We start from the raw sequence: 25,990 nt of genomic DNA, 5'->3' as shown, positions 1-25,990 counted from the left end.
TCTTTGTGAAATCCTCTAAATATTAATTGAGCAACAAAAGTGAAATGTGTCCATGGTGGCAACCCTTTGTTTCAAGGAACCTCCAGAGATGCCTACAAAATACTTGAGCACAGTCCGTAAACCACACTGTCTTTAATCTTCGAACAATTTCATCCACCCACTGAAAAGCCTGAACCATCTGCTCTCCAGAATGAATTTCATTTCAGGACATAAACATGCCATGTGACAGGCTACAAGGCTCCATTAACATGTGTCATAATTTATTTCCTTTGAGCAGCAAGGTTCCATGGCTCCTGATGCCCCCAATCTAATATCCATTTGGCCAATACTCAGGTATGATTTAAAATTTACTTTGCGGAGAATCACAAAAAGATACAGAAAGTTTTGCTGTCTTAGGCAGATAATTCTTCGTGCTCCTGCCCAAATTCCAGGTGGCAATGTCCAGGAGACCCAAAATAAACCAGATCTAGGACTCTCTCACTGATAACGGCACATGGTGGCACTCTGATGCTCATGACCATTGGGAATTACCATACGAAATTTATAACCAGCGGAGATTCCAACATGAAGATTCAGATTACTGTGTACAGATGGAAACACAATTTGAACACTTGTGCTTAGAGTCAAACTTATAAAAAAAAACAAAAAACAGGAGGCGTTCATTGTCTATCACGCCATGCAGCAGATGATAAAATCAATTGCAGAGGGTATTGACTTACTTTGAGATCTAGGGGTCTTTTAGGGGCTACTAACAACAAAAAAATGGCCCTGTTCCCAAACGTCTTCATGGTTAGGTAGGCAGGTAAGTAGGTAAGTGTGCCTTCGTGTGTGTGCACACATAAATCCGTGCAGACAGCAGTTTCCTTAGGTAATATCCATTTCTAAGCCACATTAGAACTGCCGGGAGCCCCAACTTGTCTTCCAAACCTCAGAAGGCCCAGAGAATCATAAAGAAAAAACAGACATTGTTTCTTCACCAAAGGAAGTGGGGCACTCTCTATTCCTTGGATCATGTTAATGACTAAATTGAATTGGGCCACAGTGTTTCTCAAAAAAGACTTAAACATTCCCTAAAGAACATGAGTCCCAGGCAAATCTTTCAAAGACATAAACTATTTAAAAAAAAAAAAAAAAGGATAATAATGTAATAGTAATTTTTATTCATAAAGCCTGACTAGTGGTTCAATAAATTGAACAGCATAAAGCCAGAAGCAATCAGCCTGGTGACGATGAGTAAAGAAGCCAGGGAGGGCAACAGCTTCATCCTGGTTGGTTCTGCTGGCCTAGGAGGAGCAGAAAGCCTGTGGCATCTCCGGGACCTGTTCTCTACACGACTTACTTCAGGACTTGCCCCCTTCTCTACTGGGTGTCCCTAGTGCCCCATGATGAGCAAAGTAGCTAGGCACATGCTCAGGGAAAAACCAGAGCACACACCAGCCTCACTGGTCTCATCAAGTTCCAGCCCAACCTTCTTGTCCATTTTGAGCCAGGCCACGGTATCCTTGATCGTGTACTGCAGTCCAAAGAACCAAGTTTCCCGAAGCCCCAGGGTCCGGCACACCAAGTCAAACAGGTCCTTCCCTTTCCACTTCATCTGCAATATAACAGACCAACAGGGAGGGTATTGTGAGCAAAAGTCATAATCCGCTTGAACAAAAACCTTTTCTTTGCACTTCCTGCTCTCGGGTTCTAAAATGTGGGGATGACACTAAGATGGCTGATGAGCACAGAATTCCTAAATAATTTTAAAGCTTCCTACACAAACCGTGAGTGGGAAAATACCAATTAGAGCTTAATGGCTTAATCACTGCAAAGCATACACAATACCTCCCTTGGACAGTTCCTTACAGATCTTAATATCCCCAAAGCTGCTAATTTAGGAAAGCTGGTAAATAAGCATCCTCATTTAGGAGAGTCTAGCCTCTTGAGTTAACCCAAGGAGATGGCTAGCTTCTAGGACATTAATTTCTTTGAGACTTTGTCGTTGATTTTTTTTTTTTTTTTTAATCATGACACTGTCCTTTGATAAAAAGCTACTGGGTTTTTGTTTTGTTTTGTTTTGTTTTAAAGACTAGTTTTACTGGAAGTTTTTTTTAAAAAGCAACAGAGGGGAGTAACTTGTAACTGAAGTCATAAATCACGCACAAAAAGAACCATTAGCTACCAGTCAGCCCAACCACACATCTCTCCTATCCTGATGCGTAACTGAGGCCAAAGGAGAGGTGACTCAGCCACAGTCACACGGAGCAATTTCAAACTCTTGGTATCTAAACCCAGGGGATGAACAGACACCAATATACTGCAGCACATTTATCCTACAGTTTCACTTTCTGAAAGGACCTAAAGCAATGGCTGCTAAACCCTTTTCTCAGCTTTTCAATCTGAGAAAATGGAAAAGCAAGTTCAACATCTTAATGAGAGAAGAAAATGCCCAGCCGCTTAGTAAATGTTGCCACCTTGTGGCTTCCAAGTTAAATCACCCAGGATGTCCCACACTAGCCCCCTTGCTGGGCTCACCCCCCAGCCTCATCACCCCCCCCCAATCTGGTGGACATTCAGATATACACCGGGTACAGCTGTGAGCACATGAGACACATCCCAGAGATGGAGGTCAAAGTAAGAATAATTTGGGGATTCAAATGCAAAGTCGCCAAACACAGGAAGGGCAAGACCACTCGACTGCAGAAGCATCTGTCCTTCTCCTGCCCTCATTAGAAATCTTCTCCCAATGTCCTGGCACACGGAAGATGCATAATGAAAAGGAAAAGGAGAAAATTTAGGGTTTAGAGACATGTTATAAAGGCAAGAAGGAAAAAATAAGTTAGACCTCTGATAACTGATTGGCTTTTGCTAAAACCTGATTGTACAGAGGATTTTTCAACTAGGCCTTCTATTTTTAATATATATGAATGAACAGTGTGTTCTCTACGAGGTACTCAACAGGAAAGCCCAACCCTTCTCTGTGTTTACAGTCAAAGAGCAAAGTAGCAAGCTAGATGGAAGGGCACCAAAACTGCAGCAGACAAGTGGCTGAGATATGAATTGGCTTTTGTCCTTTACTGGGGCCATTTCTTCTGTCTACCCTTCCAGCTCTGCCCCATCACCTCTCCGGGACTTTAGTGAGGCCCCTGGAACACTCCAAAGGTTGAGGTCTTCAGAAATGATTTTGAGTAGAATAAAATTAAATGACAAGTTTTATTAAAAAAAAAAAAAAAAAAAAAACATGATGATCTTCCCCTTCTGTAAGGCTTACTAAATGTTTGTCGGCACACGCATTTCTCCAGTCTGACAATAGCATAAAGGGTTTTTTATTTTTTTTTTTTTAAGATTTTATTTATTTATTTGAGAGAGAGAGACACAGTGAGAGAGGGAACACAAGCAGGGGGAGTGGGAGAGGGAGAAGCAGGCCTCCCGCAGAGCAGGGAGCCCGATGCGGGGCTCGATCCCTGGACCCTGGGATCATGACCTGAGCCGAAGGCAGACGCTTAACAACTGAGCCACCCAGGCGCCCCACAAAGGGTTTTTTAATTCAAGGCAGGTTTTTAATTCCTACAGGCAGACTTCACTGAAGAAATATTACTTTGGAAAACTAGAAGCTTCGGGATGCTGATTATCCTCTTGTCTCTATTTTAAGCCAGTACACAGTATATAAATTATAAATGACTACCTTTCTACGAGATAATGTAACGCTAAAGAACAGATATTAACTTGGAGAAGTGAAATACCCAAGGGCCAGGAAGATCACAGCATCGATTCCCAGGCTGCCATAACTCCCGGCCACAGTGGGGCCGGGCCCGGCCACGGAGGGGCCGTCCACAAGCTGGATGTGCAGTGCATCTGAACCAAAGCTGCGAAGAGGATGATGAGCGAATTTCTTGACTTTGGGGGAGTTTAAATTCTCAAGCATAGTATCATATTAATGCAGTTTTCCTGTATTCCTTTCTACTTCTTTGTTTTTAAAATGCAAAACGATCCTTGCCAAATGGGAATAGACAATGTCTTTGTTCCCAAGAAGCTTGCAATAAGGTGAGGGGGGGGGGGGAAGTCTCACACCAATTCAGAATGCCCTATTCAAGATTCTTAACTTTGACTGTAAGGATCATAGAATGTCAGAGTCAGATGTGAGCCAGAGTAACTACCTACTGTAGACCCTTCCCTTTAAGTATAAATAAGGAAACTGAGTCACAGATTCTTTGGCAGCTTTCTGAATCAGACACTGGCCTTTTTCCTGGTGATCTAAGGTAGGAAACCCCTTCAGTTCCTCAATGGCCTCTTCTGCTCTGAGGTCTTCCATTTGTCTTGCTCTATACCAGCACTCCCCAACCAACTTTTCCAGTAAGAAACTGATGTCATAATACTTCTCTTGCCCTGAAACCAAACCCATTCTTGGAAGAGCCAGATATTGCTCCTTTACAGCTCAATGTGAATTAAAGCCTCTGCTCCCTCTCTTTCAATAAGCACTACAGAGCACATCCTATGTGCCCAATGTCAGACACGGAGAATGCAAAATGGTGGACTCGTGGTCCCTGTGGGAGACACAAGCAAGGACCTAAGTCAGAAAAGGCTTTAGGGGCGCCTGGGTGGCTCAGTCGTTAAGCGTCTGCCTTCGGCTCAGGTCTTGATCCCAGGGTCCTGGGATCGAGCCCCGCATCGGGCTCCCTGCTCAGTGGGGAGCCTGCTTCTCCCTCTCCCACTCCCCCCTGCTTGTGTTCCCTCTGTGTCTCTCTCTGTCAAATAAATAAATAAAATCTTAAAAAAAAAAGAAAAGGCTTTAGAGAACAAGTGAGAGTTAGATGAAGGAGGGAAAGAAAGAATTCTAAAAAAGAAAATCATGGGCGCCTGGGTGGCTCAGTCGTTGAGCGTCTGCCTTCAGCTCAGGTCATGATCCCAGGGTCCTGGGATCGAGTCCCGCATCGGTCTCCCTGCTTGGCGGGAGGCCTGCTTCTCCCTCTCCCACTCCCCCTGCTTGTGTTCCTGCTCTCACTGTCTCTCTCTCTGTCAAATAAATAAACAAAATCTTTAAAAAAAAAAAAAAATCATGATATCTACAGTGAAATGCAAGTCATCTGGTAGAGCTGAGACAAACACCCTGAACTCAAGATGGGGTGTGGTGGGAATGTGGCACCATGTGGGGGCCAGGGGGCTCGCCATGGAGTCCTTGAAGACTCTTGGGAAGAGGAGTGATGGGATCAGATCAATATTCTGGAATATGTTTCCATCAACAGGGCAGAGAATGGGTTGGAGAAAAGGAGCCTGGAATCAAGAAAAGCAGAAAGGAGGCCAACTCCCGCCTTGAAGAAGGCAGTGGGAGAGAGAGAAGACAGCCTGAGAATTGGAAAAGAGGCAGTCGCAGAGCTGACTCCTGAGTGCTGGTAGGGACTGAGGGAGCAAGAATGAAGAGTGCCACCTGCATTTCTGGCTTGAGCACCAGGTGGTTCCACTAGAGGAGAGATGGCAGACAGGAGGAATAGATGAGCAACTAAGTGTTAGGATAAGTTAAAGTGCTGGAGGAAACCAAGTAGAGATGTTCTAAATACATTTGATTTAAACTCTTATTAGCTCTATTTATAAAAGAAGATGCTCTATCATTAAGTAATTAAGAAGTTTTTCTTTTGGGTTAAATCTAACCTCCAGCATGTTGTGTACCTACATGAGGTTCTATTTTTCAACATGCCCTTCCCCAAGTGTATGAGGCTTGCTTAGTCCTCCTAATTTGGGCCTCTACTTCTTTACAAACAAGAACCACGGGTCACAGCTGCTCCAGGTGGTTCCCATGACACTCTGTGAAGGGAGGCTTCTCTGGTGCCAGCTGACTCACCAGAATGTGACCGTGCCCATCTTTACAGTTTTATCAGTGACCCACTGCATTGTGCTGATGCTGTGACGTGACCTGAACGTCTGAATGTCTCCCAAGATTGTAGGCGCCGCAGAGCAAGAGCGATATCGGTCATCTCTGTTGCCCACAGTGCCCAGGTGACTTTGTACATACAAGACACAGCAAACAATGGCCGTCTAACAGAAGACTTGCCTACTTCAAAAACCCAAGTCTCAAAAACTTTAAGCAAAATTAGCCCCCATTATGGGCGCCTGGGTGATGTAGTCGGTTAGGTGTCCAACTCTTGATTTTGGCTCAGGTCTTGATTTCAGGGTCATGAGATTGAGCCCTATATCGGGCCCCATGCTGGGCGTGGACCTGCTTAGGATTCTCTCTCTCCCTCTCCCCTTGCCCCTCCCCCCCATTCCCCTCCTTCCCAGCTCGCACACGGTCTTGCTCTCAAAAAAAATAATCCGGGACAGGGTGCCTGGGTGGCTCAGCCGTTAACCATCTGCCTTCGGCTCAGGTCATGATCCCAGGGTCCTGGGACCGAGCCCCGCATCGGGCTCCCAGCTCGGCGTGAAGCCTGCTTCTCCCTCACACTCTCCCTGCTTGTGTTCCCTATCTCTCTCTATCAAATAAATAAATAAAAGCTTTAAAATAATAATAATAATAATCTGGGGCGCCTGGGTGGCTCAGTCGGTTAAGTGTCGCCTTCGGCTCAGGTCATGATCCCAGGGTCCTAGGATCAAGCCCCACATCAGGCTCCCTGCTCAGTGGGGGGCCTGCCTCTCCCTCTCCCTCTGCCCTTCCCCCTGCTTGTGCTGTCAAATAAATAAATAAAATCTTTTTTAAAAAAAGGATTTTAAAAAAAATCCTTCAACAAATACTTGGTGAACACACATTGTGTCCAAGCACCACCCAAGGTGCAGGAGATAAAGAGAGAAAGAAGACGGTTTCTGCTCTTACAGAACAGGACTAGGGCATTAGTCAATCAGGAACAGATAATCACCTCCCTCACCCTACACACAATAATCAACTCCAGGTGTGGTTCCAGTGCTACAACACTTGTGAGTGCCACACAGGGACCCTCAGAGGCTGTAGGGACCCCTCAGAAGGGACCCTCTATCCTGGAGGGGTGGGAAATGGTATCTAAATCTACTCTTATGGTGGGAAAGAGGAGCCAAGTGAAGACCAGGCTTGGGGAAGGAGCGAGCAGGGTAGTGTGTTCCAGGCACAGGCAATAGTGTATGCAAAGGTCTAGAGGCAAAAAAGCTCAGATGGGGGTGCCTGGCTGGCTCAGTCAGTGGAGCATGCGACTCTTGATCTCAGGGTTGTGAGTTTGAGCCCCACGTTGGGTGCAGAGATCACTTAAATAAAGGAAAAAAACAACTTAGATGGTCCTTGTAGGAAATGAAAGCATTTATAGTTCAGTTTGGTGAATATCGCCGTGCTTCCAAAAGGACCAAAACTACCACCTAAAACCAATTCTTTGTCAACAAACTCCACCTCTCTCATTTTAACCACAGAAAGTAGTTATCTACCAAAAGGTTATTCAGGTGATTGTTTTCTCCTTTTTTCTTCCCAAGGATGGAATATAACCATATCTATTCTAGATACAAGGGAGAGAAGTTAAATAATTACCTAAGGTGGCTACCTCTGTACACTAGGGTTTAATTCTTTCCAGGAACCAGTCTAAGAGGCATAGGTAGGTGACAGTTACCTAAACATCAGTATGAATCTCAGCACTGTCACTGTGTGACCTTGGGCAAGTTATTGAATTTCCTTGTGCTTTGCAAAGGGGATGATAAACAGACCCTGTCTTAGCAGACTGATCTAAGGATTAAGTGCATTAATATATTTTAAAAGCCTAAATACAGGGCGCCTAGGTGGCTCAGTTGGTTAGGCGACTGCCTTCGGCTCAGGTCATGATCCTGGAGTCCCGGGATCAAGTCCCACGTCGGGCTCCCTGCTCAGCAGGGCGTCTGCTTCTCCCTCTGACCCTCTCATGCTCTCTATCATTCTCTCTCTCTCAATAAATAAAAATCTTTAATAAAAATAAAATAAAATAAAATCCTAAATACTTTAGTAAATATAGTGCCCAGCCCACGGTAAATACTCAATAAAGGGTGGTTATTATTCATTCGAACCCCTCCTCCTCTCCTTACATTCTCAAGTGGTGCCGTGTAAAGCCTCCCGGTCCTGTTTCACTCCATGGATGATGGATGACAGATCAGAAAGGACACCATCAATTCTCATCGAGCTAACCATGCTATCACTCATTTGACAAACATTTATTGAGCACCCACTACGTCCTAGTCATTGTGCTCGGCACAAGAGATAAATGATGAGTTCAGGACAAGACACTGTCCCCATTCATGTCTGACAGGGAAGACAGGTAGGTAAATGGATCACGAAAACGCACCCTGGTAAATGCTAACAGAATAGAGTGCTGCAGGAACACAGCTCAGGCCTGGGGGTGGGGTCAGGGGCTTCATAGAGGAGACACTGTCTGAGCCGGGTTTTGGGAGCCAGGCAGCAGTTGGTACCCTGGTGAAGGGGCTAAAGAAAGGGAGGTCATGCCAGCCGGAGGGAACAGCATGTCTGCCGCTTGGGTCCAAGCTGTTGCAAAGTGAAGGAATGTTCTTTGCACTTTTCTAGTATCTGACAAGCAGCATAATTACCCTATCTGCAGTACTGAATGTTCAATGCGGTACTGAAAACGCAGCTTCAGCCCGATGCATGTGACGCTTCGGACTCTCCACAAGTTGATGGGGAACCACGCCGCTCGGTCCCAGCTTCCGAGCGGTCATGCATCCCCTGACAACACCTGCCAGATCTCCAAGGAGCCAGGCCAGGGGGATGAGTCTCATGTTTATTTTTTTATTAAAATATTTCCTTTTCTGATACCTGTTAGCACGTAAGCCTTTCGGGCTTGGCACTTAAACTACTTAAAGGCCTTTTTGTTAGGGTTTGTCATTTTTCCTGAACAGACTGCCAAAAATAGAACCACTCCTGGTTCTGCTTAAGTGTCACTGAGGCCCATGTCTCTCCACCTGGCCCGAGTGTTCAAACTGCTCCGTGCACACCACCACGGCTCCGCGCCTCATCTCAACCTACTGGAGAGGAGGGATGCTCACAGGCAGATGATCATTTTGCAGACAGGAAAAGAGAGGTGCCGGGAGTGAGAAAGGTGATTTGTGGGAAGAAGAAAAGCAGGAGGGGGCGCAAATCTGGACTCCACGGTGTGTAAGCTCCTGCTCTGCAGGCCTCGTCCTCGAGGTGCCCTTCAAGCGGGAGGGGGCTAATGGTGGGGAGCCTGGAAGTACAATGCTTCTCGCTTTGTGGCTCTTACTTTAACAGGCTGCAGTGCCATTTCATAGATACATACTCGAGCCTCTATCAAAGATAGATGCGTCTGAACTTTATAAACAGGACTAAGTGTTGTCAGCTTGTTATTTTTCGTAGGGGCTGGATTTATGAGCTTTACCCAAAGTGAAGTGCTTGTAATTTATCAACCTAGAATGTTTTAAGTAAATAGCACTAAGCACTCACCGTCCGCGGCAGGAACAGAGCACTTTTCTGTTGTAGGAAGCAACTGGCACCAATAAACTAGAGCGCTGATTGGGGTCTATTAACCGGGGAAACGTTATGAATAACATCCACAACAGTCATCTTACAGTTGGCCACGTTTAGACTCACAGCCCTAAAACTACCATTTGTTTTTTTTTTTTTACTTCCGAGCCTTCACACTGCAGTTCTCCCACTGCTTTCCTTGGGCCATGCAGCCATCAACAATCGAATCCCTCTCCCTTACTGATAGAACCAGGGAGGGTCAGTAGGAAACCAGCCAGCCACATGACGGGAAAAGGCCATAGCTAGAACAACTAGACTAAATGACAACGTTCTTGAAAAAAGAGAATCACCTTTGGCCACCATATGTGAAATGCCCACGAATTAGACCACAGAGAAACTTCGACTTTACAGAGGAGACTCAAATCTGGAAAAAGCTACTAGAGAAACAACATTCCATTTCATAGAGGTCTGGGGGACTAGATTTTTCAGCCACACAAGGAATGCTATTCGATTAGCTGTCTACTCCACAGAAGATGAAAGAGAACAGACAAACCCAGCATTCACTTATTAGCATTTAGCTCACAAGCTGCCCTAGCATTTGCCATAAAAATTGTCAAGAGGTTAGCCCCCTTACAGATACAGCAATGAAGGAACAGTGTCTCTCTGGGCTCAGGACATGTGCCACGTGTTTACCACTATGTCAGAAACGGAAAACCAAGGATGACTGTGATTTCCCTTCTCAATATTTATCCCTGACTGACTTCTACAGTCATGGCTGGCCTATAAGAACCGGTTTACAAAAGTCTAGAAAATTTAAGATGTTAACCTAAATACAACTTTTATTTAACCATTTTGGGGAAAAAAACAAAAAACAAAAAACCTAGATGCCAAATACTTCTATTTACAAGATAAACACAATGGAAAAAGTTACAAAAAGGATTTTGCTGTGCAGTAAGTGAATAATGAGCTCCATTAAAATCTATTCTGGTAATCAAAGAGGATAAAAAAGTATAGTAACGCAGGGGTAAAACCGACACGCCCCAACTCAGGGTGTGGTATCCCCACACCACAGAAGTGGGGTCTTATGTCTCATGAGCCAAAATTGCAAAACTATCAAGCCGTGTCCTGTCACAGGTAAAGGACACCCCAAGCCTAGTCAGCCATTATTTCCCAACACAGGGGAAAAGGGGATCCTCCAAAAAAAGAGATTAACTTTTCTACTCTACCAATCACAACCCCTACATCCCTCATCTAAATCTGGGCAAAAACCTTCTCTTTGCAAAAAACCCCACCTCCAACCTCTTGCCTGTCAGTTTCTGCCTTAATCAACCACAGCCAGTAAATTTCCTCTCCCAGTCCTCCAATCATCTGTTGTTTGCCAAATCTATTTAAATTACTGGTTTCAAGGCCCTCCACCAATTACTTCCTCCCTCCAACCAATTACCCTGCTTGTCACAACCCAGCCTGTCCCCTCCCAAGTCAGCAAACCATCGTGCTTCCATTTATCCAGAACCAGATCCTTCTAAAGTCCGTTCCTTTACCTCACCACTGTCCCCTTCCCCCGTCCAAATCCAGGTAAGTGAGTCAATAGGTACTTTACATACACAGGAAATGTGTTTGTCTTTCCCCAAGATTCCTGTCTTTCCTCCAATCTTGCAGATCACAAACTCCTTGAAGGCAAGGATTACTACGCACACACCACACAGACACACACACTTTTAAGTCTCCCAGAATCCGAGCAGGTGCTGCATAACCTGTGGCCACTCTGTAAGTGCTTCTGGTTGGCTGATGATGTTGATGGTGATGATGATGATGATGATGACCAGATAAGGATTCTGAGTAGCTTCTAGTCTTCTAAGTAACGATTGCAATGAAGAAGGAAGAATATATGACACTCCGTATTAAAATTCTAATTGCATAATTGGGTCTTAAGGTATGTATTTTCCCCCTTTGGTGACACACACTGATTTTTTCTCTCTAAAAATTCCTTGGCAAGGAAATCCAAATCTCAGGGAACCAACCAAGAAAAACTTCCACAGAACAAAAGAAACTAGTAAGAAACAAATCACAACACCTCAGGAAGCCACAAAATGGAGGTTTTAAACTCTCAGTCTTTCAAAACTAAATGAATGATAGTTTTCTAGGGGGAAAAAAAGAAGTCCTTATTTTTGTAGCTTCTGGCATGTTTTCTGCCACAGTGGAGAGAGCAGTGAATCCAGAGAGGGGATCTGGATCCTAAACTCCCTCCCTCTACCGCACACACAAGCCTATATATAACCCTGAGTGAGCCACACAACTCCACTGGGCCTCGGTTTCTTCTTCTGTCAATCTCTTATGCCCCGTGCAAGGCCCCGATTTTATGATGCTATGAAAAAAGATGAGGCGTTTCAAAGTCAGCTGACAGATGACAGAGCAAAAAGAAACCATACAGTTACGGAGCTATAAAAGCAATACAGTCCCCCAAAAGCAAAGAAGACAATCTCTGTCTTTGGAATTTAGCTCACAACATGAGAGCAATCATAGCCTTGTCAAATAGCTATAAAACACCCAAACCTGCTGTGTTGGGAAAGTCACTTAACCTCTCTGGGTCTCAGCTTCCACAATCATCAAGTGGTCTTTGAGGATTAACACCCTCTGAGTCTATGAGCTTGAGATGGTTTTGTATAAGCCATGTAGCACTTTTTCTACTGCTATAATAATTTTCTCTTTTAAGATTTTATTCATATATTTGAGAGAGAGAGAGCAAGTGAGAGAGAAAGCAAAAGCAGGGGGAGGGGAAGAGGGAGAAGCAGATTCCCCGCTGAGCAGGGAGCCTGATGTGGGGCTGGATCCCAGGACATGACCTGAGCCGAAGGCAGACGCTTAACCGACTGAGCCACCCAGGCGCCCCAATAATTTTCTTTTAATCCTTTAACATTCCATTCTATATCTTAAAATCATTTTCAGGCATGTAAATAACACTTAACATCTAATTTATGTGTGCTTTCTACCTGCTTCTTCCTTACTCAGGTCCTGCTACTGCTACTGTGTTCCTTACTCCCAATAATCAGGAGCTGACTGTATTAATAATAAACTCTCTAATGTAACAAAAGTGGTCATTGTAATGTTGCTGAGAAATAATCTTTTTTAGCACCTAGCACACTGTTGATATTCAGCAAATAACAATAATCACAAATGTTGAAATAATAATTCTGCAGAGAGCTACAAATAGGAAACAACTGTAAATCAGTGCAGGTAGACAGAGAGCTAAATTTTAAATGTCTAACTATGAGGTAACTAGCAGACCGAAATACAACCCATGACTAAGTATTATCCAATTGATTAACTCCTCCTGCCCTGGACATCACAAAAATTACAGTTTGTATTTAAAAGCACATTGTTTCAAAAAAATTCCCAGCAAAACAGAGCTAGAGCATTACTCCATTCATGCAAACCAGCTCATGAAGAACCCAACTCTAGCCTGGAAGGAAATAAACATTAGGGTTCTGTTTCTAGCCTGACCTTTTAATTCAGTTTCACAGTCATCAGTGATGATGACACTGGTTTAACAACACTGGAAGGATTAAGTATGAGTGAACAGGGCTGGTAAACATGTCTGCAGATGGATGAGAACTACTGTGGGTTGTAGATTTAACATATTTATGAGACTGATTTAATCTCCAGTCAATCTCCAGTCAATACACTAGATAAAGACACTGTTGCTGAATTTAAAACTCCAGATCAGTTCAGATAAGTTTAGTAATGACTCTGGGCTTCAGTTTTAAGTTTTATCTGAAAGTCAAATTATCAAAACAACTAAAACCAGGAGATTAAAACTGGCAAGGTGGACCGGGAAACCATAAGTAACGTAACTCCCTAAAAGAGAACTTTTGTGAATTTTCCAACGCTCAGTCCAAATTTGGCAAAGAAGCAAAAAGTCGAACGGTAGTGAGGGCTGGAAGAGGAAAAGGACCCAGTGCCTTTAGAAATGATGTGCTCTGACCCCACCTAGTGGCGGCTGGAGTGATTTCTAAACACCTTGAGTCCGCACTAGTGACTGAAGATTTCATTCGAGATTTTTTTCACCTGAGGTCAGCACTAGTTTGGTAATAAATTTTTACGTGCTAAAAATGTACTAAAACATGTGGATTTAGAATCTAAATTAGACAAAGCACAGACAGGAGGATGGAACACATCATCCTGTAACAAACCAGAGAAGCCTCATCACCAGCTGGCTAAAAAGATTAGCAGCTCTGAGAAAACTCAATTCTGGGTTTTTAAGACCTCAAATGCCTTTAACTTCTAAAATTAAAAATAAACAAGCACCAAAAATGTTCTTGGACAAGAATGCAAAACTAGCATGAATAATTGGAGAAGTCATCAAAAACAAAGAAAAGAGAAAAATGACACACTGGGGACAAAAGAATAGGGAATGAAAATGGCAGAACTCAGAAGAAAATCCTGCTGTCACAGTGGACATCAAGCTAAACAGACATCAATTACAAAGAAGATCCTTAAACAGAAATATGGTGTAAGATACAGCTCATTATATTTAGACTAACTAGAGAGTCCAAGAGCCTACAATTGCAAAGGCATGGATAAACTGAAGGGAAATCAAAGAAAATGAAGATGATTAAAGAAGAAAATTCATAGTGCCTTCTAGCATGAGACCCTTCTGCTTTACTCCCATACTCCCATCTCATGATAACATGAGAAGATAGTATTTACCAAGTGCTCACTAGGGTTAGGCCCTGGGCTAAATGCCCATTAAAGGTCCACTTCATTCACACCTTAAAACAATTCTATATGAAAAATACTATTATTCTCCTTATTTTATAGATGTGGCACCTGAGGCTTCGAGAAGTAAGTCCAAGATCACTCAGGCCACAGGTGGCAGCGGTAGGACTTTCACCCACACCAACTTACCCCTTCTACTGGAGTACCAGCTCTTGTTCCCTAAGCAATATCCTTCCTGTCCTCGAGCAGATTTTTTTCACACCTAAAAGCTCAAATCCTGAGATGGTTTCTTACCTAAGAAGGAAATATGAAAGGGGGAGTTGTGCAATGAGCTGCTTCTGCCCAGATCACCTAAAATAGGATGTTAATGCAGAGGGCCTTTGAAATCAAGTTCTTTCCTCTCATTTTTCAGACTAAGAACTGAGGCCTGGAGTGGGGGAAAGAAGAGACATGCCCAAGATCACACAGAGGAGCTCTGCCTAGAAGCCAGGGGTTGTTCAAACACCAGCTCAGGGCTCTCAATGGTTTTATACAAGTAACACCCTGACTATACACCTGGACCAGACACAGGAAAGTGCGCTGACCTCCTGAGCCCAATGCTGGCCAGGCTTGACCCAAACTGCTGCTTGGCTGGCCTTGCGGCCTGAGGACTGGCTCTAGACCTTGGTACCTCCTGAATCTTAGGCCTAGTAGTTCCCTGCTCATTCTTTGTCACAGAAGACCCTGATCCCTGGCCTCATCCTCCTAGTGCCCAGGCCTTTGGATTCAGTCTAGTTTTGTCCCAGGCCCCAGCTAATTCAAGTTTCGGCAAGATACCTGGCCGAGAGTGGTTAAGATTTTTTTTATTTATTTATTTGACAAAGAGAGACACAGCGAGAGAGGGAACACGGGGAGTGGGAGAGGGAGAAGCAAGCTTCCCACCAAGCAGGGAGCCCGATGTGGGGCTCAACCCCAGGACCCTGGGATCATGACCTGAGCCGAAGGCAGACGCTTAACAACTGAGCCACCCAGGCCCCTGAGAGTGGTTGTCTTCTAATCGGGCTCCTTGTTTCCAAACTCTTCCAAACCCCACTCCCACACATTTCAAATCATTCTGCATGGAGACCACTTTAAATCACTCTCCTAATAATGAACCTCAAAGCTCCCCACTGCATTTGATGAATACAAGCTCCTTAATCTGGCCTTCAAAGGCCTCCAGTATCTGTCCTGAACCTATGAATTCAAACACATCTCTCTCTCCCTTCTCAAACCACAGGATTCCCATCCACTGCCTTTGCTCAGGCCACGTCCATTGATCCACTGACAGGAACACTCTTCCCCTTCATCTGTGGACACAAACCTGCCTTTAAATCCTGGAGGCAGGTGTTCCCCATTCACCCCACTGCATGGTTTTTCCTCTCTCTCTCTCTCAACAGGAACACACCCTCATTTGATATAGATAGACTGCTAGATAGATACAGATAGACAGACTCCTTTGCATTATCTTTTCATGTATATCCTATTTCTCTAACCAGATTATGAGCATCCTGGAAATCTGGGACCTTCCCTCTTAAACATCTTTCTGTGTGCTCTAATGCCTTAAATATTGGCTGTTCCAAACCTGAACTGCAGGGGGGGACGGGGGATGGAAAAGGAGGTGGATTTCAAAGAAGTTAGATCACTAACTTTTCAAAGTACACGAAAAGGCCGCAGAATAGAGAGGTTAATCAATTGCTATTTATGTGGACACACCAAATATTAAGAGAATATCAGGCTGAATATAGGGAAGAATATTCAGAACACAAAGCTTATTAAATATGCAACTAGAAAATACTTAACCGTTGCAAAATAAGCTTCATTTTAAGCCAAAGGCAAGGAATTCCAAGTAGGATCATGGCAAGTGAAAAGGATTCACTTACGGAAAATGTCCATTTGATTCAAAGGCAAACCAGACACCGAGGCAATGCATCAGAGGTCATCAGTCACATCATCCACCAGCCAAAATTTAAGCCCACTAGCAAGTTCACAAAATGGTTTTGAAATGGTATCTTACACCAAATGCAATAAATAAAATAATGCCATAGACAAATGGCTGAGTTAGGAAGTTCTTTGTAAGATCTCTTATTTCTACTTTCTTTTTGTAGTTTACCAAGTACCAAATTTCTCTCCAGGTTTCTGTTTCTTTCCTTTTTTCTACTTGGAGCTTCCCAAGTGGGTAGCATAGCTTAACAGAAAGAGAGCCAGGCTGGAAGACAGATGACCTGGGTTTGAATCTCAGCCCTATCACTTGGTAGCTATGTGGTAGTCTTGGGCACAAAGAGAGGGGAACACTTGAGCAGAGCCTAGACAGAGAATGAGAACATCTGTGCCAACAGACAAGTGAGAAAGGCATTCTATGCAAAGGCACAACAGTATGAAAAGAACTTGGTAGTTTCCAGGAAGAGCAACCAGGACAACAGACCCAGAGAAAAAAGGGAAAGTGAGGAAGTGCAGGAGAGCCTGGAAAAGGGAGCCAAATGATGAGAGGCCCTGGATTTACTTCCTTTTATGTAACAACCTATACCTGGAACTTACCCGTGTCAGATGCTAGTCTAAGTACTTTACCAATAATGACTCAGTTTTAATCCCTGTAACAACCCCTTGCAGGAAGAATTATTACACTCCCCATTTTACAGATGAGAAAACAGGCACCTGAAGAGGATTAAGGAACCTGTCTAAGGTCGCTGAGCTGGTTAGGGCAGAGCCAGGGATCAAGCTCCCAAGACCAAGCTCTCCCAAGACGCTCATAACCTCTAGGCTGTGCTGCTTCAGAGCCCAGACAGTAAACTGGAACTTGAGCTAAGACCTCTCCAACTGACTTGAAAGCCTCGTTGTGAGGTTCAAATAAGCAACTGCTAGCCTCATTGGTCATTATTGAGATTCTCCCACTGTCTAACAGTCCCTGTCCTCTTCTTTCTCTTTCAGAATAGACAGTGGCTCTGCTGGGACTTTAAGCAGGCTATGTACCCTGCTGGAGCCTCCAATTCCCACTCTGAAAATGAAGCCAATGACAAGACCTCCGTCCTAAGTACGTCTTGATCGCTTCTAGGTCCACGTGGGTACTCAGTAAATACCTGTTGAGTGAATAAGTGAATGAGTCTCTGTTAAGTACCGAATGAGATAGTACATTTAAAGAATTTAGCATGGTACCTGGCACACAGTAACTGTTCCTCCCTAATCCTTCCTCCTACAAAAGAGCAGACATGGGGGCCAGCAGATGGCAGCACAAGCCAGTATATGCCCTGCTTCCTTCTCCCTTCACCAGCACAACTGCATCCAGCATTCACCGGACTGCCCACGTCCTAGATCTGCAGACCCAGGCCATCAACGGGCACTGCTTAAACCCCATGGGAGAACCCAAAGATAAGGCAGAAACAATCTTTCTTCTGAAATAAGAAAAGAAGTTTCTCAGTGCCCTCATATAGAGTCCCATTACCATATACAACTAGCAATGAAAAGACCACCACTGCCCTCTGGAACTGTGCATCCTAGAAGGGAGGCATTTGCCTAAATCTTGAGGTGTCTGGGTTGTAAGATCTTACTGAAAACACCAGGGTCGTTCTTTCTGCTTTCCCCTTTCAAAAGGTTCTACTTTATGTCCACTTGTATGTTGGAATGATCTGTAATATTGGTGTTTAACCCAATCATAATCCCACTTGGGCATGTGAAAACATTTGGGATATTAATCAACAGAAGGAGGCTTTGTTTCCAATATAAGATGGTATTAGAATCTCTCACAACTCAATTTTGAGAAATTTTTCATATTTGGCTCTTCTCACCGATAGATTGAATTATTAGAGTAAAATTCCAGCCCAGATAAGAAATGACATAACCGTTTAGCCTCCTGGCAAATTACGTTCAGCACCCACTTTCTCAAAATGACAAATATCAAATCTTTCAAGTGGAAAAATCCTCTGAAACAGCAAGCCAATTGTGCAATGCAGCAAGTAGTGCAAGAAAGAGATTTATTCCCCATCTCTGCAGCAAAACGGCCTGAACTTATTAGCATAAGGTAACATGATTCATATGTTAACTACCACTCATTCTGAAATTGAGCCCTTGGTCCACCTACCTTTAACCTCAAAAAAGTCAAGAATTCCTCAAGTACCAACTCTCCTTTTTTTCTTCCTCTTTTTTTTTTTTCAAAATGCATCACCATCTCCTTGCATTAGCACCTTTCTCAGTTAATGTACAACATAAAAATAGCAAGAAAAACTGATAGTTTCTCAGAGCTCTATCATCATAAATCAAACTACTATTACTTTTTTAACAGATTATTTGAACATACTCGTTTACAAACAGGTATTTACACTGAAAAGTCAATGAAATGCAACGACTTGACAAATCACAACAGGGCAGTAACCATGGTGACCTGAGCCTCCTACTTTAGGCCAACTATAGCTCCTTCTAGTTCTTCCTTTCTGCCTGGCACTATGTATTCCATGAATCCTTATAAAACCTTGCAGGGCCAAATAAATAAGTAAATAAAAAAAATAAATAAAACCTTGCAGGGTATTATTAGTTCCGTTTTACTGATGTGGAAACTGAGGTCCGAAGAACTTAGGTATCTTATCCAAGCCAGAAGTAAGTTAGCTGGAATTCAAGCCCAGGTCTATTTTATTTCAAAGCCTATGCACTTTCTACTAATGTTTTGCTACTCAAAGTGTGGTCCCTGAACCAGCAGCACTGACATCATTTGAGATTTGAGAATGTGTTAGAAATGCAGAATTCTCAGTCCTACCATAGAAGACCAGAAGCAGAATTCTCATTTTATCAAGATCCTAGGTCATTTACCGACACATTTAAGTTTGACAGACTCTATGCTATACCATTCTGCCTCTCTGAATATCACTACTCTTATCTTCTTCTATAAATCAGGTTCTCAATACGGTGGCAGGGAGAGGGGGAGAAGGAAGGGTGCTCCCCCCCAGGGACACTTGACAACGTCTAAAGACATTTTTGGTTGTCTCAACTGGGAAGGTGGGGAGGTGCTACTGGCATCTAATGGATACCGAGTCCAGAGATGCCTCTAAACATCCTACAATAGGCCGGCCAGCCGCCACCCTAACAAAGAATTATCCAGCCAAAATGTCAATAGTGCCAAGGTTGAGAAACCCTGCTATAGCTGATTATATTGTACATCCTCTTTAGGTCTGGGGTCTGTTTAAAGAAAAAAGAAGAGATTTTCATGGTAGAATTACGGCTGAAGAAATCTCATACAAAATCCCTTTATGTACCAGTCAATCTCTCATAATCTCTCACAACATTTACCAAATAGAAAAACTTAGATCAGGGTGGGCACCTGGGCTGGCGCAGTCTTGATCTCAGGGTTATGAGTTCGAGCCCCACATTGGGTGTAGAGATTACCTTAAGAATAAATACATATACATACATACATACATAAATAACTTTGATAGGGGATCAGCAAACTACGGCCCACAATACAAACCTAATTCACCCCCTATTATTGTGCGATCTGAGAGTAATTTTTCCATTTTTAAATGTAAATTTTAAGTTTTTTATTTTTTAATTTTTTTTTTCAAGATTTTATTTATTTGAGAAAGAGCGAGAGAGAGAGAGAAAGAGAGAGACAGCCCAAGCATGGGGAACAGGCAGAGGGAGAGGGAGAAGCAGACTCCCAGCTGAGCAGGGAGCCCAACTTGGGGCTGGATCCCAGGACCCTGGGATCATGATCTGGGCCAAAGGCAGATGCTTAACCGACTGAGCCATCCAGGCGCCCCTTAAATGTCAATTTTTAAATAACATTTCATCACTTCTAAAAATTGTATGACATTCAAATTCCAATGTTCACAGTTTTATTGGAACAAAGTCATGTCTTTTGTTCCCATTTCATCAAAGGCTGCATCTTCCTTAATATAGCCTGAGATATAATTCACATACTTTAAAATTCACCTATTTAAAGTGCACAATTCGGGGCACCTGGGTCACTCAGTCAGTTAGGTGTCTGCCTTCAGCTCAGGTCATGATCCCAGGGTCCTGGGATAGAGCCCCACATCAGGCTCCCTGCTCAGTGGGGAGTCTGCTTCTCCCTCTCCCTCTGCCTCTCCCCCTGCTCATGCTCTCTCTGTTTCAAATGAATAAATAAAATCTTTTAAAAAGATTTTATTTTTAGATAATCTCTATATCCAACATGGACCTTGAACTCACAACCCCAAGATCAAGAGTCAAATGCTCCACTGACTGAGCCAGCAGGTGCCACCCCTCCTTTATTTTTTTCAAGATTTTATATTTTGAAGTAATTTTAAATTTACTGAAGTTGCAAACACAGGATATATTTCTTTTTATTTCTTCCTTTCCAATATGAACACCTTTTATTTCATTTTCTTGCCTAATTGTCCTGGCTAGAACTTCTAGCACATTGTTAAATAGAAGGGGCAAGATAGGGGCACCTGGATGGCTCAGTAGGTTAAGCATCTGCCTTTGGCTCAGGTCGAGATCCCAGGGTCCTGGGATCGAGTCCCACAGTCCCATGTTGGGCTCCCTGCTCAGCAGGGAGTCTGCTTCTCCCTATGCCTCCCGCCCAGCTCGTGCTCTTTCTCTCGCTCTCTCTCAAATAAAATTTAAAAAAATAAGTATTTTTGCTACCATATTTTTTTAAGTAATCTCTATACCCAGTGTGGGTCTGGAACTCACAACTCTGAGATCAAGAGTCACATGACCTACCAACTGAGCCAGCCAGGCACCCTGTTTTGCTTCCACATTCATAAGAGATCTTAGTCTCTAGTTTTCTTGTGATAGTTTTGTTTGGTTGTGGTATCAGGGTAATGCCAGCCTCATAAAATGAGTTGGGAAGTGTTCCCTCCTCTTCTATTCTTTTGGAAGATTATGTGAAGAATTAGTATTAATTGTTTTTGAAATGTTTAGTAGAATTCAGTAGTAAAGCCATTTGGGCCTCTGGTATGTAGAGCCTAGACATTTCTTTGAGGGTATTTTTATTACTGATTTAATCTCTTTACTGGTTATAGGTCTGTTCAGATTGTCTGTTTCTTCTTGAGTCAATTTTGGTAGTTGGCGTCTTTCCAGGCATTTGTCCATCTCATTTATCTAATTATTTGGTGTACAACTGTCATTTTACTTTTTTTCTATGTGCTTCATGTCTTTTTTGTTTCTCCATTCCTCCTTTACTACTTGTTTTTACATTAGGTGAATATTTTCTAATGAAGCATTTACATTTATTTAATGATTTCTTCATCATATTTTTTAAGTGTTTTAGGGGATTTTTTTAGTGGTTGCTCTAGGGTTTACCAGATAATTGTATCAGAATTAGCTTCAGATTTACACTAGCTTAATTCCAGTGATACATACATCCTATATATCTATATATATATATATAGATCCTATATCTATATATACCCACATATCCTTTCCCTTTCCACCTTTTTTGTAGACTATTTTATATATATATATATATCAAAATTATATATATATTAAAATTACAAACCCAACAATACATTGTTGTTATTACTTTACCACCTGTGGTCATTTCCTCAGCCCATTACAGCTTTGCTTCCATCCACCTCCTTTGTGCTGTTATTGGCAAGTATACTACACATAGATTACGTTTGTATGTTATAGGCCCAACAGTACATTATATACGTTATTTTATACAATTGCTTTTTAAATCAGTTATAAGAAGAGAAAAATACTCATTTCTGTCTTTTATAATTGTATAATTACCTTTCCCAGTGCTCTTTTTTTTTTTTCATGTAGATTTGATTAGTGTCTGAGGCCATTTGCTTTTGGCCTGAAGAACTTTCTTTAGTATTTCTTGTAAGGCAGGTCTTTGAACAACATCTCCAATTTGCATGTACCTGGGAAAGTCTTTATTTCACCTTCATATTTGAAACAGCCACTTTGAAATACCCAGCTGTGCTGGATACAGGATTCTTAATTGACAAGTTTTTTCTTTGAGCACTTAGTATGTTATCCCACAGCCTCTGGCCTTCACAGTTTCTACAGAGAAGACAGCTGTTAATCTTATTGGAGTTTCCTTGTATAAGTCCTTTTTCTCTTGCAGCTTTCAAGATTTTCTCCTTGTCTTCGACTTTCAGCATCTTTACTGTTTCTATTTGTGGATCTCTGTATTTATCCTCCTTGAAGTTTATTGAGCTTCCTGAATGTCCAGGCTATTGTTTTTCAACAAATCCAGAAAGTTTCAGCTACTATTTTTTTTTAATATTTTTTCTCTCTCCTCTCCTGGTATTCCCATTACACCTGTACACTTAATGATTTCCCACATTTTTCTGAGGCTCTGTACATTTTTCTTCATTGTTTTTTTCTTTCTATTCTTCAGCTTGCATCATTTCTATTATTCTATCTTCAAGCAGGCTAATTCTTTCTTCTGCCGGTTTGAATCTACTCTGAGCCGCTCTAGTGAATTTATTTCAGTTATGGTACTTTCCAATTCCAGGATTTTCATTCTGTTCTTTTCTATAATTCCTATCTCTTTACTGATCTTCTCTACTTGATGTGAAAATGTCATTATACCTTCATTCTTTAATCATGTTTTCCTTTAGTTCTGTGAGCGTATTTGTAATGGCTATTTGAAACCTTTTCTGCTAAATCTGACATCTGCTCGCTCTCACAGGCAATTTCTACTGCTAGCCTTTTTTCCATCGGATGGGTCATTTCCCTGTTTCTTTACATGCCTCATAATTTTTTTTTTTTTTAAGATTTTATTTATTTATTTGACAGAGAGAGAAACAGTGAGAGAGGGAACACAGGAAGGGGGAGTGGGAGAGGGAGAAGCAGGCTTCCTGCTGAGCAGGGAGCCCGATGTGGGGCTCGATCCCAGGACCCTGGGATCATGACCTGAGCCGAAGGCAGATGCTTAACAACTGAACCACCCAGGCGCCCCACATGCCTCATAATTTTTTGCTGGAAACTGGACATTTTAGGTAATACATTATCTAAATAATATAGATACCGGATTGGTTCTCCCCACCCCAGCCCCAGGGCTTGTTATTGGTATTTGCTTGTTTATTTAGTGATGGGCTGGAATGTTTTAGCGAAATCTCTTTCTTTTTTTTTAAAGATTTTATTTATTTATTTGAGAGAGAGAGAATGAGAGACAGAGAGCATGAGAGGGAGGAGGGTCAGAGGGAGAAGCAGACTCCCTGCCGAGCAGGGAGCCCGATGCGGGACTCGATCCTGGGACTCCAGGACCATGACCTGAGCCGAAGGCAGTTGCTTAACCAACTGAGCCACCCAGGCGCCCGAAATCTCTTTCTTTCACACAGTGTTAAGGCCTATGATGTTGTTCCTCAGAGAGGCACAAATTTGGTTATGGCCACAGTCATCCTGGAGTGACAGTGGTTTTAGTAGGAGGGCTCTTTCTCTTCCCCTGATCACACCCAGCTGTTAAACTCCATTAACTGTGTTTTACTGTTCTATTATTTTCAACCATGCCCTGGGGCATAACATGCTCTACAAAATAATCCAATCAAAGGTGGCTCTTTTGAGGGAACAGTTTATTCAATCCCATGAGGGCTCTTCCCAGCCGTCTTTACTTTGATTCTCTCCTGCCAACTAGATGGCCTACAATTTAGGCTGTATCTTCACTAAATTCATAATCTCCTCCCAATTGCCCTTCACCAAATCCTCCAGTTTTTAAAAGTTCCCTTAGGCATAAACTTCACATTTTGTTGCAAATGAATTAACTGCCTTTGGGAAGAGAGCAGGAGCTACAGGTTTTAAAGCTGCCTTCTCCCTCCAGGTAAAATCTCTGAGTCCTTGGTGGAAGGAGGGGGCAGGGGGGGGCGGGCAGGGGACACCAGCCTGGGATTTTCTCAGTTTGCCTCCTCTGGCATGGAACCACCATTGCACAAAGCTGTGTCTGGGACGAGAGCAACCGGGGCCCCAGTAGTCTCAGTGTGCCATACCCAAGGCACAGCTCCCATTCTGTGAGTAGGAGCTGGATAGAAGGAAGACTCAGTATTTCAACTATACACACCTGGGACTGTCTGAGCAACAAGTAGGCTTGAGACAGGATAAGAAACACTGACGTCCTGCTCCTCCTGGGAAGAAAGTAGTCTGACAGGGAGCTAGGGGTAGAGGGAGTCCTGTGTTCTGGCTTGCAGCAGTCTTGAGTGGAATCTCCACCTTGGGGAGTTGGAAGTGGGGAGGGAGGTAGTAGCCTTAATTCAAATACTATAGACTTGCCTTTCTTAGCAAATTTTCACAGATTTTCTTGAATGGATGTTTATTCATTTGATGAATGTTTGCCCTTGGGACCATTTCCAGAGGGTTTAAATAGTTAAGAGTTTTTTGAAGTAATTTTCACCAGCCTTACAGGCGAGCACAGTCAATGACACTCCTCACGCTGTCATGCTGGCAGTGAATCCTAAGGCTGCTTTTGTGCTATAATAGTTGAGCTGAAGAGCTAAGTGGTTGTAACAGAGATCCTATGGCCTGCAAAGCTGAAAATATTTACTATGTGACCCTTTACAGAAAAAGTTTGTCAACCCCTGACTTAGGTCACTGCTCCCAATGCTGCTGTTTCACAGACCACACTTTGGACTAGCAAGGACTTAAATTACTTGAGAGGCAGTACTATTTTGGCTAAAAGCTTGACTTAAAACCCCACTTTGCCACTTACTAGATATATGGTTTGGCGTACCTACCTCATTGGGTAGTTGTGAGAATTAAATGCATGAGCGTCTGACACTTAGAATATATTCAACAAATAATAACTGTTATCATCATGATGTAAACTGCATGAAAAGTAAGTGTTAGTCATCAACTCTTTCTTTAAAGGCTTTTCTTCCAGAAAACGAAAGCTTTTGGAAAAGGGAAGGAAGTATAGCCTTTCCAATATACAAGATGCAACTTTTAATACCTGGGGCACATAATACTATCTAATAAAGTAAAAAAAAAAAAAAAAAAAAAGCCCATAGAGCCTGACACTGAAAACCAGAATTCGCCACCACGGATGCTTCCAGCCTCTTGCAGTAACAATGAATGAAAACCTTCAGGAAGTGCTTCCAAACCCAAAAGCCCTATGAAGAAAGGGCAGCAATTATCTTTAACATGAGGATTTGGGCCTAGATGGCTCCTTCCGGTTCTGGTCGGCTCTGTCTATACTCAGGGACGGTAGAAGCTGAATCCCTCAAGCTTCCACCTTGACTGTCACCGCTGCAGGGGCGCCCCAGTTGGTGCCCGACCCACAGCAGGACCCGGAGAGCGGGGATTCCGCCGGATTCCGCCCGGCTCCCCCTTGCCACAGCCCGTCGGGGCTGCCAGCCGGTTACCTCGCAGTTGAACTCCATCTCGGCGTCCATGGTGACGATCCGCACGGTGAACGTCTTGGGCTGCTTCCTCTTGAGCGAGCTGAAGCTCATACGGGAAGCGATGGCCCCGGCCATGGCGCGGGGCTCAGGCCCGGGACCCTCGCGCCCCGAGGCCTGCGCTCTGGACCTGTTAGCCCCCCTGGAGGAGCCGCACAGGCCTCAGGGCCACCATGGTAGCCAACTGGCCGGCCTGGGAGCTCTCTGGTCGGCGCAGGCCCCCAGCGGCCAGCATGGGCCGTGAGGACCCTGCCCCGGGAGCGTAAAGGGGAGTTGGGGGACGGGCCCTTACGGCCACGGGGACGAAACACTAGACAAGACCGACGGGGTGGGCTCGGCCCGGTGCTCACGGACTCGGGCCGGGGACGCTGGGGACGCCGGGGACGCCCCGGGACGGGGCCCCTCGACGGCAGCGGCCCAGCCCCCGCGCGCCTCTCAGCGGCCGATGGAGGTCTCGGGGCCGCGCTGCGGCCAGGCGCGCACGTGCGCGCGTGGCTGTCACCGTCCTCTCTCCGCGCGCCCGCGGGAATCGTCCCCTCCCCACAGACCCCGGCCTGCT

General features: G+C 43.8%; 1 protein-coding gene across 5 annotated transcripts in view; it reads right to left on the bottom strand.

Annotated features, from left to right (window-relative positions):
* NF2 (neurofibromin 2) overlaps positions 1-25,990 on the bottom strand; it is a 75,687-nt gene extending 49,697 nt beyond the window's left edge. For 4 of the 5 annotated variants that reach the window (XM_032395015.1, XM_032395014.1, XM_032395013.1 and 1 more), the window contains exons 1-2: positions 25,396-25,990; positions 1,469-1,594 (exon numbers count right to left, since the gene is read on the bottom strand). In XM_032395015.1, coding sequence (XP_032250906.1) covers positions 1,469-1,594; positions 25,396-25,509 — 240 coding nt within the window. In that variant the 5' untranslated portion in view covers positions 25,510-25,990. Of the gene's footprint in view, positions 1-1,434; positions 1,595-25,395 lie in introns of those variants that run through there. The other variant, XM_032395017.1, reaches the window with a different exon arrangement.

This window comes from Phoca vitulina, unplaced genomic scaffold (genome assembly GCF_004348235.1).
Source record: "Phoca vitulina isolate PV1807 unplaced genomic scaffold, GSC_HSeal_1.0 scaffold82, whole genome shotgun sequence".
Taxonomy (NCBI): domain Eukaryota; kingdom Metazoa; phylum Chordata; class Mammalia; order Carnivora; family Phocidae; genus Phoca; species Phoca vitulina.
This window is presented reverse-complemented; position numbering and strand designations above follow the sequence as displayed.